Here is a 14229-nt window from a genome sequence, read left to right on the forward strand (position 1 = left end):
TCTCCGATCCATCAATAAGTTATTGTATTTATTTTATGTTTGCTTACTGTGTCCTAGCTTCTTGTTTTGTTTTGATATGCCCGAATAGGCTGCTCGTATGAGCTAGTTTGATTATTAGCACCTTTGAAGCTCTAATGTCCTGTCACCAGGTGGTTAGATCTGTTACTAGGTATGTGAGCTCAGAAGCCTGCCCACTCTTCCTGTATGGATTTAGCTCACGTGCCCAGGTAGATAGCCACCAAGTGTGTGGTGTAGGCTCTCACTTACATCCTAGACAGGTATGGGTGACTGGTGTAGGCACAGGCCTCTGGCTGCAGCAGGGGGCCACAGTCTGATCAAGGTGGGGGGGGTGATGGCTGCCCCCGAGTGTCCAGGAGGAAGGCGTGTCCCTGTTTCCTAGAGCATGCAGATGGGTGGGTTTTGCAGCCAGACTACGAGCACCCAATGCTTTTGGCTGTAAGGACTGGGGGGCACCTCTTATTCGTGGGCTCCTATCACAGGTGGCTAGGTGGTGTCGGTGGAGCCACCAGTCCTCAGGCTGCTGATGTGGGTAGGTGAAGACCCTGCTTAATGGGCAGAGCAGTGTCAAATGTCAAGAACCTGCCACTTCACAGCTGAAACAGTTGAAGTTAGACTTCTGGTATATACCCTGTTATACTGCAGTAATGAGGGCCTACGCTGGTGAAATGGGCCCACACAAGTCTATGCAGGGGGAAAGGCACTCGAAGTCCGTGGATCTCTTATGCCTGTGCCTAGGCAAAGGAGCTGTGTCTACCCTGGGTTCCTGGCTTAGGGGAGCTGGCAGTTTATTTTTTCCACTGTTTGTTAATTTGTTCACTCTCCAGGCAGGGAGAATGGCTCGGGGCGGGTGACGGATCCTACTTCTGGCCCAGGGGACTCGGCAATTGCTGAAGCAAGTCTGGGACCTAGTGCAGAGCAGGGAGCAGGGAGGTAAATGGGAGAGAGATTTTTCCCTAAGGGGGATGTTTTTGATCTGTGTGTTAGGCTGTACGCAATTACTTATCTTTCACTGATCCAGGGCTGCTTCTCACTGGTTCTGGGAGGCCATGTAGACTCTCTGGCGCTGGGTCTCTCCCGGTGCAGAAAATGTGCCTTCCAAGCACTGCCGCCTGCCTGCCTCACCGCTCACTCTCGAGCTGATCAGGCCTGAAGGGCTCAGGCTCTCGCTGGGTCAGGTCTGGCAACTCCTTGCTGCTTCCGAACCGTCTCTCCCTCCCCCTGCCACTCAATCCGGTTCCTCATCTCTGCCTTTGATGTTCAGGGCTCCCAGACTGCCATATATAATCAATTCACTTGTTTTTTCAGGTCTTTGTTTTAAGAGGGTCCACCAGAAGCGTCTGACTACTCCGCCATCTTGGCCCTGCCTCCCAAAGACAACACTCTTAACCACTGCCTTTTACTGCTATTTACAAGGAACAGAGAACTGACCACGTTATGAAAATATGAAATCTGAAGCCTGGGAGACCCTAAGCTGGATAGGAAAGCTAACTGAGTTTGATAATCAACGACAGGAACAAAACCAACTACTTTTATTTAAAACCTTCTCAGAGTCTATGCAGTTCTTTTTGTTTTAAACCTGGAATTGTTTTTTATTACAATTTTTTTTTAAATCATTTTATTGTGGTTTAGGTGAAAGTCTACAGAGCCAATTAGTTTCCCAATCAATAACTTACATACAGCTTGTTTTGTGACATTGCTTGCAAACCCCTGAATGTTTCAGCATTCTCCCCGCTTCCTCCCTGGGTTCCGTGGGTCCATTCGCCCAGCTTTTCTGCTCTCACCTTCCTTCTGAACTCTGCTTTTGAGCAAATGCTGCCTTTTAGGTCTGGGAGGTTGACTGTTCTGAGGTGTACATTCCTCACTGGTGTTACTGTTCATTTTATAGGCCTGTTTACTGTATGGCTATAATGTGAGATCTCTGGGATTGATTTCAGTTCCAAGTTTGAAGGCTGCCTGGGCCATAGTCTCAGGGGTTCCACCAGTCTATGCCATTCTTCTGGGGTTCTGTATGCCATGGGGCGAGAACTGCCATGAAAACACTGGCATCCTTCACTCAGAATCTCAGGTTATCAGCAGGCTGTTTGCATTCAAAGGTTTACAAGAAAACAAATTACTTCCCAGAGTTTATTTCTCCTTGACACTTGGTTGGATATGTGTGAGAGTTGATAAAGGAGCCCTGGTGGTGCAGTGGTTAAGTACTCGCCTGCTAACCAATAGGTCAGCAGGTTGAACCCATCAGCTGTTCCAAGGGACAAAGATGTGGTAATCTGCTTCTGTAAAGATTACAGCCTTGGAAACCCTACGGGGGAAGTTCTATGCTCTTCTATAGGCTCACTATGAGTTGGAATCGACTTGACGGCAACGAGTTTGGTTTTGGTTTGGTTTGACTGTTGATAAAAAGTACGTATTATTGAGGTGGACCTCTTTCTGTGTTTACAAATAGTTGTCATGCTAAATAATCCATTTCTCTTATTCAACAAAAAATTCAATTTTCTCAGTTCTTCTAAATTTTGATTTCCCGTGCCTGCATTTTTGCTTTTCACGTGTTTTTTGCAGGAAAATAGAATTATGGTCATTATAGCCTCCGTGCCTGTAGACATACTTCCTTTTAATTCTTCAGTGTGCCCCTAATGAGACACATTACTGCTGAAATGTCCCTGACAACACCTGCAGCTTGTCCCCACACTGAAGCCACATTTGTCTGTTCTCATGTGTTTCTTTTTTTTTAGTCTAAAAACAGGTACTTTTGGACAGAAATTGAAGCTGACAGATATCAAGCAGTTCCATCAAAAATGACTGGGCTGAGTGGTAGAAATTCAGAAATAAGGAAGAGTGTGTGCCCTGGAGAAGCTCACAGATGAGTGAAGAATACAGGCGCGTGCAGACTGGCCCTTAAACCACGACAGGCAGAGAGATGGACAAAGTACTGTGAGAGGCCAAAGCAGGAAAACCCTAATTCTGCCCTGAGGGAGTCAACAAAGCTTTGTTTCAGTATACATTCTTAGCGATTGGCTTTTATGCTTAACTAACAGAGGATACAAGGAGCCCTGGGAGCCCTGGTGGCACAATGGAGCCCTGCTAACCAAAAGGTCGGCAGTTTGAATCCATCAGTTACTCCTTGGAAACCCTGTGGAGCAGGTCTACTCTGTCCTATAGGGTCACTATGAGTTGGAATCGACTCGACGGCAACAGGTTTGGTTGGTTTAGTGGCATAACGGTTAAGCACTCAGCTGCTAACCAAAAGATTGGCAGTTCGAATGCACCAGCCACTCTGCGGGAAAAAGATGTGGCAGTCTGTTTCCAAAAAGATTTAGAGCCTTGGAAACCTTATGGGGCAGTTCTATTCTGTCCTATAGGGTTGCTATGAGTCGGAAACAACTTGATGGCAATGGGGTTGTTGTTGTTTTTTTGGTTTTAACAGAGGCTATAGTGTAAGAAGAAACATTAGAAACCATCTTTTGACCCAAGTTTACATATTTGATTCAGCTAATAATTAACAAAAATCACTTTCAGTGATACAGCAACCTCTTAAAATGTTCAAAATTTTAAAAGCCACCAAGATCTCCATGTGAATTACTTCTCTATATTCAACGGTCCAGAAGGACTACAGGCATCATGGGAGTGGTAGGGGTAATAAAATGAAAGATTTTCACAGTTTCAGAAACACACATATATATTTTTTGTTAACGTATGAATAAACCGAATTGTAGAAGCTCCTCAGAGCATTATTTAGTACGCAATAAACTAGATCTTTCTAGGGCTTAAATTGAAGGACGTTACACCTTCAGGTGGTCTTTGGGCAGTGTGTTTCCTGATACAGTACAGACCTGAGCACAATGGTAAATGGCTTCTCAGGGTATCATGCTCCGAGTGAAAGAGCTTCTCATAAAGGCTTTATATATTACGGTAAGATAATTTGTGAAACTACTCAAGCTCCATATTCAGTACAGGGAGGCAGCATGGAGTGTTAAGAGTTAGGTCCTGAGCCATATCCACCTAGACTGGAATTTTAATTCTTCCATTCACTAGCTTTGTGACCTTGGACAAGTTACTTAACCTCTCTGTGCTTGCTCCTCATCTGTAAAGTGGGAATAGAAATAGCTACTTTTGTGGGTTTGTGGTGAGGATTAGAAAATAAAGTATGCAAGTACTTGACACATAGTATGTACTCTGAAAGCATAGTGGCTATAATGATGATGATGATGATGAAGATGACAATGACAAAGGCACTTCCTAGACCTAGACTGTACAATGGTAGGGAAAAATCTGTCTAGATTCTTACCCACAGTGGGAATTATGCCTAGGTCAGAGGGAAAAGAAGCCACATGACCTTAAAATATCTTTTCTAATGAGCTGCTTTTGACATAAGCCAGGCTCAGAGAATAAGTAAGTATTAAACTTTTTTAAACCTAAAGCAAAGGTATTTTATTATGTATGTTATTCATTATTACGTACACACACACGGGTTTTTGTGTGTGTGTGTGTGTGTGTGTGTATTCCCCTAAAATGATCCCAGGGAAAGATGGATTGGATGGAAGATAAGTCAAGAATCAAATAAACAGTGAAGCACATCCCCTGTCAAGCTACCACTAAACACCTAGCTCACTGAGTAGAGTGGATTCTCACCTCCTTTTACTTGTAAATAGACCTGGTTCCTAGGCTATAGTGGCATTTGATCAAGTATCTTCCAAAACAATAGAAGGCCCCAGCATTCTGCACTGTTGCTTCTCATCCTAGCAAGTGCCATAGGGTGAGTGAGCTTCTGGGTTCTTGCAGCAGCAAAGATAATGCCCACTGCTTTCCTGGGCTGTGTTTGCATTTCATAGAGAGCTGTAGCTCCCTGGGTGCTAAATTAATGGGCTTCCCAGCTACGTTTATGTGCTATTGTCTTTAGAAAGAGTGTCCTGAGCTATCACGTGGTATGGAAGGGAAAGCAGTCAGCCAGCACACACACACACACACACAGAAGAAAAAAAAAAAAAGCCAACAAGGAATGATGCAGATGCTCAGTGAAGAGAAACATTTTCTCTGCCCTATTTTGAGAGGTCAAGAAAAATTATGTCATTCCTGCTTTCTCCACTCTTTCTTTCCTTCTCTGAAATAACTCCCACCTGGCCAGTTTTTCTTCTTTCTTTTTTTTTAGTCAAAGAAGCAAAAGCAGCCAGTTGCTTACCAAGGGAGAGAAAATTAGCACCCATACATCTAGGCCCCCTGCCTGCCAGCTAGAGTTCCCTGTCCTGACTTTAATTCTCAGCTCTCCTGAGCTCAGGGTACACACTGTTAGGTCCTGCAATGCATCTCCATGTCTAGGGAGAATCCAGAACAAGCTGGACTACACCAACTGCCTTCTGTTTCTTCCCTTCCCTTCAAGTTAAAGGCACTTAAGCCTCTACCTTGCAACTCTGAAGGCAACCTATTCTATAAGCATCTTCCTTCAGTTAAAAATCATATTCCTCTAGGGAACACAAGAAGCCACAAAACTTTAAAATATCACTGAAGTCTGTCTAAGCAACCCTTTTTAGGACTTGAGGACTTGCTAAAGAAATAGAAAATTTAATTTCCAATTTACCTTGCTTCCTTTCATCTCTAACTGGCTCAATTACCACTCTTGAGAAAATAAGGAGAATTAAAATCATCAAAGAATTTAAAAAAAGTAGCTGAGGGTAGAGGTGAAAACCTAATACTTCATGTCCGTTGAACCCTGCTTCCCCTCTGCAGGTATCCAGGGAAGCGGTGGGAATCAAAACTCCCAAGGAGGAGAAGTAGGTCCAACCAGGTTACCGACTGGAACAATCGCCAGTGGTTGGACAGCTATGCATCAAAAGGTTTGCAAAGGGCCATCCTTCTCCTTTCTGTGCACCTAAAGCATAAAGGGTCAAAACCTACTCACGCCCACATGGAAGTCACTTGGCTCTCTAGTGACTAGCTTTGTCTCTTTCTTCCATGGGGCTAGAGTGAAAAGCAGGCCCAGGACCTCTATTTTTCTCTGGTGAGGCAGCTGAGTACCAGGCACTGGGGGTAAATTTATCCTTGCTTAAACCTTTCTGTCTCCATCTACTAAAAAGCAAACTGGCAGGTGGGATGGAATGGTCCTGCTTAACTAATTTAGGGAAATGGTCCAGTTTCACTGATCAGAATTCTCTGCACTTGGGTACTGTGCCCAAATCCTGGTAAAAATTAAGTACAGCTTTGTTTTCTTTCATCATTGTTTCCATGCAACATCTCCTTTAGGCATCTTACAGGGAGCAATGGCTATGATCTAGGATGGATTGGGGCATTCCAGGGTCTCTTGGCCACATACCTTAATATTGCCAAAATCTTTCACTGCAGAATGAAATTATCTGGGAAGGGATGTGGATGGGGATGAAAAGTTAGGCAAATAGTCTTTTTAAAGTACTCAGAGACACATCTAGGATATAACTAACTTTATAATGGTAATAACCAACACTTACTGAGTGCTTAGTACATACCAGGCACTGTTGAAAGGTCTTGAAATGAATTACAGCATCATTTTTTACAACAACTGCACGTGAACAGACAGTATTATTAAAACATTTTACTGATGAAAAAAGGATGCACAGTGAGGTCAAGTAACCTAACCAGTCACATAACTCTGCACGTGGTGGAGCTGAGGTTTGAACTAGGTCTGTGACTCTGAAGAGTCTGCACTGCAGCACACTACCTCTTTTCCATCATGCTCTAGTAGACAACTCTAGCGTATGTTAGCACCATTGCCCAAAATGAAGCTCTCAAGGTCACAATGACTGAGATAAAAACAAACCTATTTCCAGGATGATTATGACATTCTGAACAGGCTTCAAATTAAACAGCCAGAACTAACACAATCAGTTTCAGACAGAGGCTTGGAAGAAAGGCAGTCGTGGTTAGCTGGTCCAGGCAGCACTTCCTATGCTCCACCAAGAAGGACATGTGCATGTCAGAAGGATTTGCATGCTCAAATCTGCAAAAACTGCACAGGTTTGTTCCCAAAGGCAACATGTACCTCTGGGCTAAGGTAGGCTGAGAACGATGGGAAGATAGAAGAGGGTTCCTCTTCTTGAGGACACTTTGCTCCTTTCCCAAACCACACTATAGCCCTGGCCTGGTCTCTGGGGGCAAGGGCAGCACTGTCTTACAGGCAGCCCCTCCACCCATGACTACCTTCCTCAGAAAGCTGCGCTTGTGTGTTCCCTCTGGGAACAATTTCAGACTCCTAAAGACCGATGGTGATGTTCAGATTCAGTCTGGCAGTAGCACACACCAGCTGTTCCCATAAGCCTGGGCCAGAGATGGTCACGGCAGTTTAGAATTTCCCTCCTAGGTGAGTTTTAAATGGAAACTTCAAGTTTATAAACGAAACACTAATTTACTTTTCTATGAATGAGACATCCATCCCCTTATAGTTTAGAACAATGACAGAACAAGGGAATGCTGACCTCCTATTTGCCTCAAACACACCAGGTGCCTCATAAAGCAGAGCACACCCCAGAGGCTCCTGGATGAATACTGGGATTGGGGTGGTGAAAATGTACAGTTGATTCTCTTCCCTTGGTTTATTCCATCCTTCCTCCTAACCCTTTAGCTGTGCTCCCCAAGGATCAATCTTTAGATGTCTTCTCTCCTTATTCCACATACTCTCTTAGGTTAATACTACCCATACTCACGGCTTCAACTATATCCTCATACTCCCAAATAAAAATTCAGCCCAGACTACTCTTCATGCTTTATACCCACATATCCAGCTACCTACAGCCGTGTGTCCACTTGGATGTCCCACAGGTATTGCAAACACAAGTACCAAAATGAATTATTTTCTCAACCATCTCTCACAACTTGCTGCTGCTTCTCCTTCCATATTCCTACCTTATTACCAAATTCAGATACAGAGAAATAATCTCAGAAACCTCCATCTTCCACTCTCTCATATCCTATTAGTACTAAGTGCCTTTGATTCTGCCTCCTAAATATCTCCAAATTCTATCCCCTCTACATCCCCAATCCCACTGCCTTGATTCTTGTAAAAGCCTTCTAAATAGTCTAGCTGCCTCAAATTTCATTCTTTTCCAATATTCCTCCACTTCTCTCCAAATAATCCCTCTCACTTGTTAATCTGACCACATTCCTAGGGCTACTGGTTGTTCATATCACCTGGCATATATTCTGATTGGTAAGTGGCCATGTCATATGGTGGTCAAATATTTTGAATATCACCCTTGATTTTTACTCCTTTGCTTAAACCTTTCAACGGTTCCCTAACAACTCAAAACTGCCTAGTTTGTTTAGTGTAGCATACCATGGCTTCTTGATCTCAGGCCAGTGCCTGAGCCATAATATCATGCTGCCTAATCTTTTCCAGTTTTTCCAATGCAAGGCTTCTTCATCTGAGGCCTACAGAGTCATGCAGGTCCATGGATAGAAGTGGGAGTATGTAAACTTGGATGGAAAAAAAAGTACGTCTTTACTTTTGTTAATCTCTAACTATAATTTAGTATTTCCTTCAATTACGTATACAGGCAACAAACAGAGTAGTATCAGCAGTGCCTATACTCATCATTTATGATTATAAAGTAGTCCCCCCCTTATGTGTGGGGGATACGTTCCAAGACATCCGTGGATGCCTGAAACCCTATACATACTATGTTCTGTCCTATATATACATACCTATGATAAAGTTTAATTTATAAATTAGGCACAGTAAGAGACAAACAACAATAACTAATATTAAATGAAACAGAACAATTATAACAGTATACAGAACTAAAATTATGTGAATGACAGAGTGGGATGGCGTGAGATTTCATCACCTAGTACTCATTTAACATTTTCAGACTGTGGCTGATGGCGGGTAAATGAAACCACAGAAAGCAAAACCACAGATAAGGGGAGATTACTGCAGATCTTTTCAAATCACAGTAAACTTGTTGGAGACAACTAAAATTATTTATGCTTATCACTACGAATTTACTAGTTATTGTGACAGATACTCTATCCTATGATTCAATGTGTTAATAAGATGCACATATTACCGTATTACAAATTTGTTTTCAAAATATTTTGATAACTATATTTCAGTATAATTGGTTCTTCTATAACCCTATGTATTTTATGCACTTAAAAACATTAATCTGAGAAAATGTCCATACATTTTATGAGAAAGCCAAACTCTCTGGTATGACATAGGTTTGTAATCTATACTCTAATGGTTTGCTCATCCATCTGTCTCTCTGTCCATCCATGTATCACACATTTATGGATTGCTTACCCTGTAGTATGCATTGTGCTAGACCTCAGGGGATGCTGAGATGAGAAAAACACAGTTCTTTACCTCAAGGTGGGAGAGAGGGGGAGGCTGATTGTTTAAAGACTGTGTGTGATAACTGCAGTATCATAACTCCACATAGGGAGCATGGAAGCCAGGGAAGGACACCCGACCAGAACCAGGAGCTGAGGAAGGCAAAGGCCTCTTGGAGACGACCCTGGAGCCAAGCAGGTTTAGTCAGGTGAAGAAATAACACAGCCCATGGTGCCATAAATCATGGTATACTCTATTGGAAACACCTATTAGTCTGACATATTTGCTCCAGGAAAGGGAAATAACTTTATACAATGTTGAAGCACTGCAAATATACACAACTGTGCAATACTGTGTATTAAGTCTCTAGACTTTGGAGGGAAGATAATCAGCCCACGAGATTTCTCATAAGTCAAAAAGGCACATTTTCCTGAAGAAGATAAAAAGCTCTCTTCATGTGGATAAAAGAAATACAGTAGTAGAAAATTTGAATTTAGAAGCAAAGCTGCTGATTATCGAATGATCGTTTTCCAGGGGAGGAAAAACAATCAGAAGGCCGTCTGCGTGATACGGTGTTGCTGTTATTAGGTGCCCTCGAGTCAATTTTGACTCACGGTGACCCCGTAAGACAAAGTAGAATTCCTCCATAGGGTTTTCTAGGCTGTAATCTTTATGGAAGCAGATTGCCAGGCCTTTCTCCTGTGGAGCTGTTGGGTGAGTCTGAACCACCAATCTTTTGGTTAGCAGCCGCACACTTAACTGTTGTGCTACCAGGGCTCCTTCATGTAACAGTAGAGAGGCTACTGTTAGCCTAACTCCTTGTGGCTTCCTGACTAGATGGTGCAAATGTTTTAAGTTGAATGATTCAGATATATTGAATGATTTTTACTCCAATACTTGTGTCTCAAAAACTGTTCACACTAGCCAGTCCAGCTAGGTATGAAGTCGCTGAATGCCTGTGTCTGGGCTGAAATGGGCAGAGCATCCTTGACTAGAATATATAAAATAGGGACATTTCTAGTTTTGGGAATTGGTCTTCAAGTCTGACTAATTATCAGAGTTTTGGAAGGCAGGAGGCAATGGCCGACTATCTTCCTACAACTATTCACCCTTTCAAGGTTCCTTACTTTCTTGAGCAGCCTGGGACATACTATGCTGATTCAAGTTTTACCAATATTAAATTACAGCATGCTTCCTCTTTTTCCTTACAGAAAAAAAGCTGCAATAAACTTCCTGTCTCTCTAGTTTCATTTAGGAATTGGATTTGTATTATTCTAGTGGAGAGCTCAAATTTAGCTGGTAGAAGGGGATAATCAATTAACTGCACTGACCCTATTTTGGCAAGGTAGCTTTGCATCATTAAATTAAACAATGCCTTGCTTTCCTAAATTTCACAAGTACATTTAATGCTGTCTTAAAAACAAAACAAAACAAAACTATTCCCTGTAGTGGGAAAAGTTTATTCCTCTGAATGTACATTAATACTAACCTTGAAATGTCTGCCATCTACCCTTAGACGCTCATATTTCTCCCATAAAAGTTGCAGTAAACCTTACAGCCCGGACACAGTTAGCAAACCAGACCCCTATCTGGGAATGATTACACTTGCATATGGATTTAACTTAGGACTGGAATAAGTTAGCACCTTTCTCTGACCTCCTTCTGAGCACAACATATAAACAGAACCCACAAATGACAAGTATTTTACAGCAGCTGGCTCCTACAGGTGGTAAGACTGGCTTTGACACAAGATGGGTCTACCTATTCAGCAAGTGTGAACTTTGGAAGTGAGTATCTGCGTCTCATTATTAACTGGGAGGTGAGTTGTTTTCATAAAGTTCCAAACTTGAGAACTTAAAATGCATTTTTGAAACAGAGTCACTTATAAATTAACTGAAAAATAAAATACTGTTTTTCTTGTATTTCCTTGTCCCTGAAGCGCAGGTCCCTCCTGGGGTCCCACTCAGTTAGTGAGGGCTTCCTTCTGGTTTCAAAATTTCATTCTCTGACCAACTGTCTTTTAGAAATATGATGAACACAATGGCCATAAGATGCAGATTAGCATTTTAAAAAATCCTCAATGGGTGAAGCTGCTACAGATCAATATTCTAAAAAAAAAATTTTTTTAAGGACATATACATTTCTTGCTTTAATAATTTTATTGAGAGGTTACAGAAATATGAATTAACATTATAGGCAGTTTTATGTTTATAAAGTTTATGAAGGAATCCTAAACCCAGTAGGGTATCTAGGATTTTATTTGCAGATTGTTGGTACCTGGTCCTGTAAGAGTTGGAAACTCAGTAGGGATCATTTCATTGTACCTGGCAGATGTCATACTCAGCACTGAGTGCAGAGCTCTAGACTACTGCTGTTTGCAAAGGAAATATGATGCAAGCGACATATGTAGATTTAAAATTTCTAGTAACTACATTTATCAAAGTATAAAGAAATGGATGAATTTACTTTTAATAATATATTCATATTATAAATATATTAAAAAAGCACCAGTTGCCATCAAGTTAATTCTGACTCATGGCGACCCTATGTGTGTCAGAGTAGAACTGTGCTCCAAAGGGTTTTCAGTGGCTGATATTTTCGAAGTAGATCACTAGGCTTTTCTTCTGAGGCACCTCACCTCTGGGGTGGACTTGAACCTCCAACCTTTTGGTTAGCAGCGAAGCATGTTAACTGTTTGCACCACCCAGGGACTCCTTCATTTAAAATATTATCGTTCTACATGTAATCAATACAAAAATATTAATAAAATATTCAATATTTTATACTAAGTTTTCCAAAACCAACGTGTATTTTACACTTACAGCGTATCTCAATTCAAGCTAGCCACAAATAACCATATGTTGTATATTGTACTAACACAGCTGTTCTGTTCTGGATGGAGAGACTGACAAATGATGCCACAGAAGTACCAAAGCTGCCTGAATTTTAGGGTGCTCAAACATATTCTAAACCATGGTTCTCTTAAAGTTTCAGAGATTGGTGCTTCCACATGCATTTGTGTAAGATTCTAGCATTTGCAGCAGTAACTCACAAATGCTGACTACTTCAATCTGTGCCTTTCTGCACCTGCTTGTATAGAAAACTAGTCTTGATATTAGAGCTAGACATTCCTACTAAAATGGGTTACAGAATAAGAAAGACAGACTCACTAGTCATCAGGTCACATGTAATATTAGTTCTTTTCTAATGTTTTATTTATATTTTAACGTAACTCATTCATTTATTCTATTAGTATTATTGAGAATCTTCTTAGTACAAGGTCCTAGAGAATTTGAAATGCATTGATAAAACAGAAAAGTACTGATTTTGAAAATAAATTCAGTAAGAACAGGCGGTAAAATATATTTAAGTAAGTTTAATTAGCTTTATTCTCTATGCAACTTTCAAGAATTACTTTAATTTTAACTAGAAGTAGAGCTCTATCTAATCTCCAAACCCATGAGGTCTTACATATTCTAACAATTCTAGTCTTTGATCCTCAGTAGATACTCCTGCCCATCTCCTTTCTTACTCCCTCACAGCATGAAAGTGATTACCTTAGATAAATTTTTCTTTATGGTTTCGTTGTCTCTCTCCACCACTTGCACCATTTCTTGGCCCCCAAGGTAGGCAGCATTTGCTACATTTAAAAAAAAAAAAAAAAAGAGCCGGTTAGAATATACAGAACACAAATGTCAAATTATTTTTCATAAATTCATATTCCTCCGTTTCTTTAGGCAAGTGATATCTGATGTGAGATATCAGTGAGGCAAGGAGAAGCATGTGAGTCAGGCAACATGCTTAGTCTCTGGAAACCAGAGCATGTCTTACCAAAAAAACTTACTCTCGGCCTTATTTGGCTTTCTTGATAGGAAAGTTTAGCAGTATGACAACATAATGTCAGAAAACACAGGCGATAACATGTATGTGTAACTGTACCTGAGAAGTACGTGCTGTTATAATGATTTAAGAATTAGAAGCATAAGTTGTTTCAGATAAATCATGTATACCAGGGAAACTGCATGAAGAGTTACAAACACAAAGCTATGCTGGCATTTTTTAAAAAAGGAAACAACTGAAAATGATGTTTATTTTAAAACATGTTGAAAGGATCTCTAAGAGTTTTCAGTAAAGGTTAGTCCGATTATGCTGATCGCAAAATGAGCGAAGTGACCCTCACTTCCAAGATGTCAAGTACCTGGACAGAGGAAGAAAGCCAGAGATAACACAAAACGTCGCTTTCTTCTACTGGCGAGAAAATTTTTACTACTTTGCCTTAAATTCCATTTTGACTGGCATAATTATCGCTACTTTACTTTCTTTTTTGTCAGTATCTGCCTGATTATCTGTCCTTCCCTTAATTTTCCACTGTTTGTCATTTTAAGTATGTCTATGGCAATCAGAATATAAATGGTAGACTTCTTGAAAAATCCTATTTGAAAGCCTCTGTCTTTAAATAAGGGGGTTAGCATATATATTCACATATATTGAGATGAAAGATAATTTGACCATCTTGCTTTGTGCGTGCTATGCTTTCTTGTTACATGTGTGACCTTCTTCTCACCCTCTTTAATGTGATGAGTTTCCCTCCCTCACTTGCTCCTTCCTTTGTTTTTTTTTTAATCTCCTTTTGTTAACAGTCTCGAAGCATATATTTCATTTTTATTCACTTAGTAGTTAGCCTTGCCTAAAACCATGTAAAAATGTCTATTTTTCTATTGCTGTCTAGTATTAATCACAGCCTTAATCTCTCCATCCAAACAAGGCAGGCCCTCAGCAAATCTGCACTTTCTCTCCATGCCTTCCCTTTTCCCTCATTTAAATTATCTTGAATTCTGTCGTTGTTGTTGTTATAGTTGCTGTTGAGTCGATTCCGACTCATGGTGACCCCACGTGTGTCAGAGTAGGACTGTTCC

General features: G+C 41.0%; 1 protein-coding gene across 3 annotated transcripts in view; it reads right to left on the bottom strand.

Moving 5' to 3' along the window:
- LDAH (lipid droplet associated hydrolase) overlaps positions 1 to 14229 on the bottom strand; it is a 155955-nt gene that overhangs the window by 12048 nt on the left and 129678 nt on the right. For all 3 annotated transcript variants that reach the window (XR_002825796.1, XM_023741765.1, XM_023741766.1), the window contains one exon: positions 12871 to 12953. Coding sequence is in view for 2 of the 3 variants with exons in the window: in XM_023741765.1 (XP_023597533.1) it covers positions 12871 to 12953 (83 nt within the window). In the remaining variant the exon portion in view is untranslated. The remainder of the gene's footprint in view (positions 1 to 12870; positions 12954 to 14229) is intronic.

Source organism: Trichechus manatus, unplaced genomic scaffold (assembly GCF_000243295.1).
Source record: "Trichechus manatus latirostris isolate Lorelei unplaced genomic scaffold, TriManLat1.0 scaffold00189, whole genome shotgun sequence".
Lineage (NCBI taxonomy): Eukaryota > Metazoa > Chordata > Mammalia > Sirenia > Trichechidae > Trichechus > Trichechus manatus.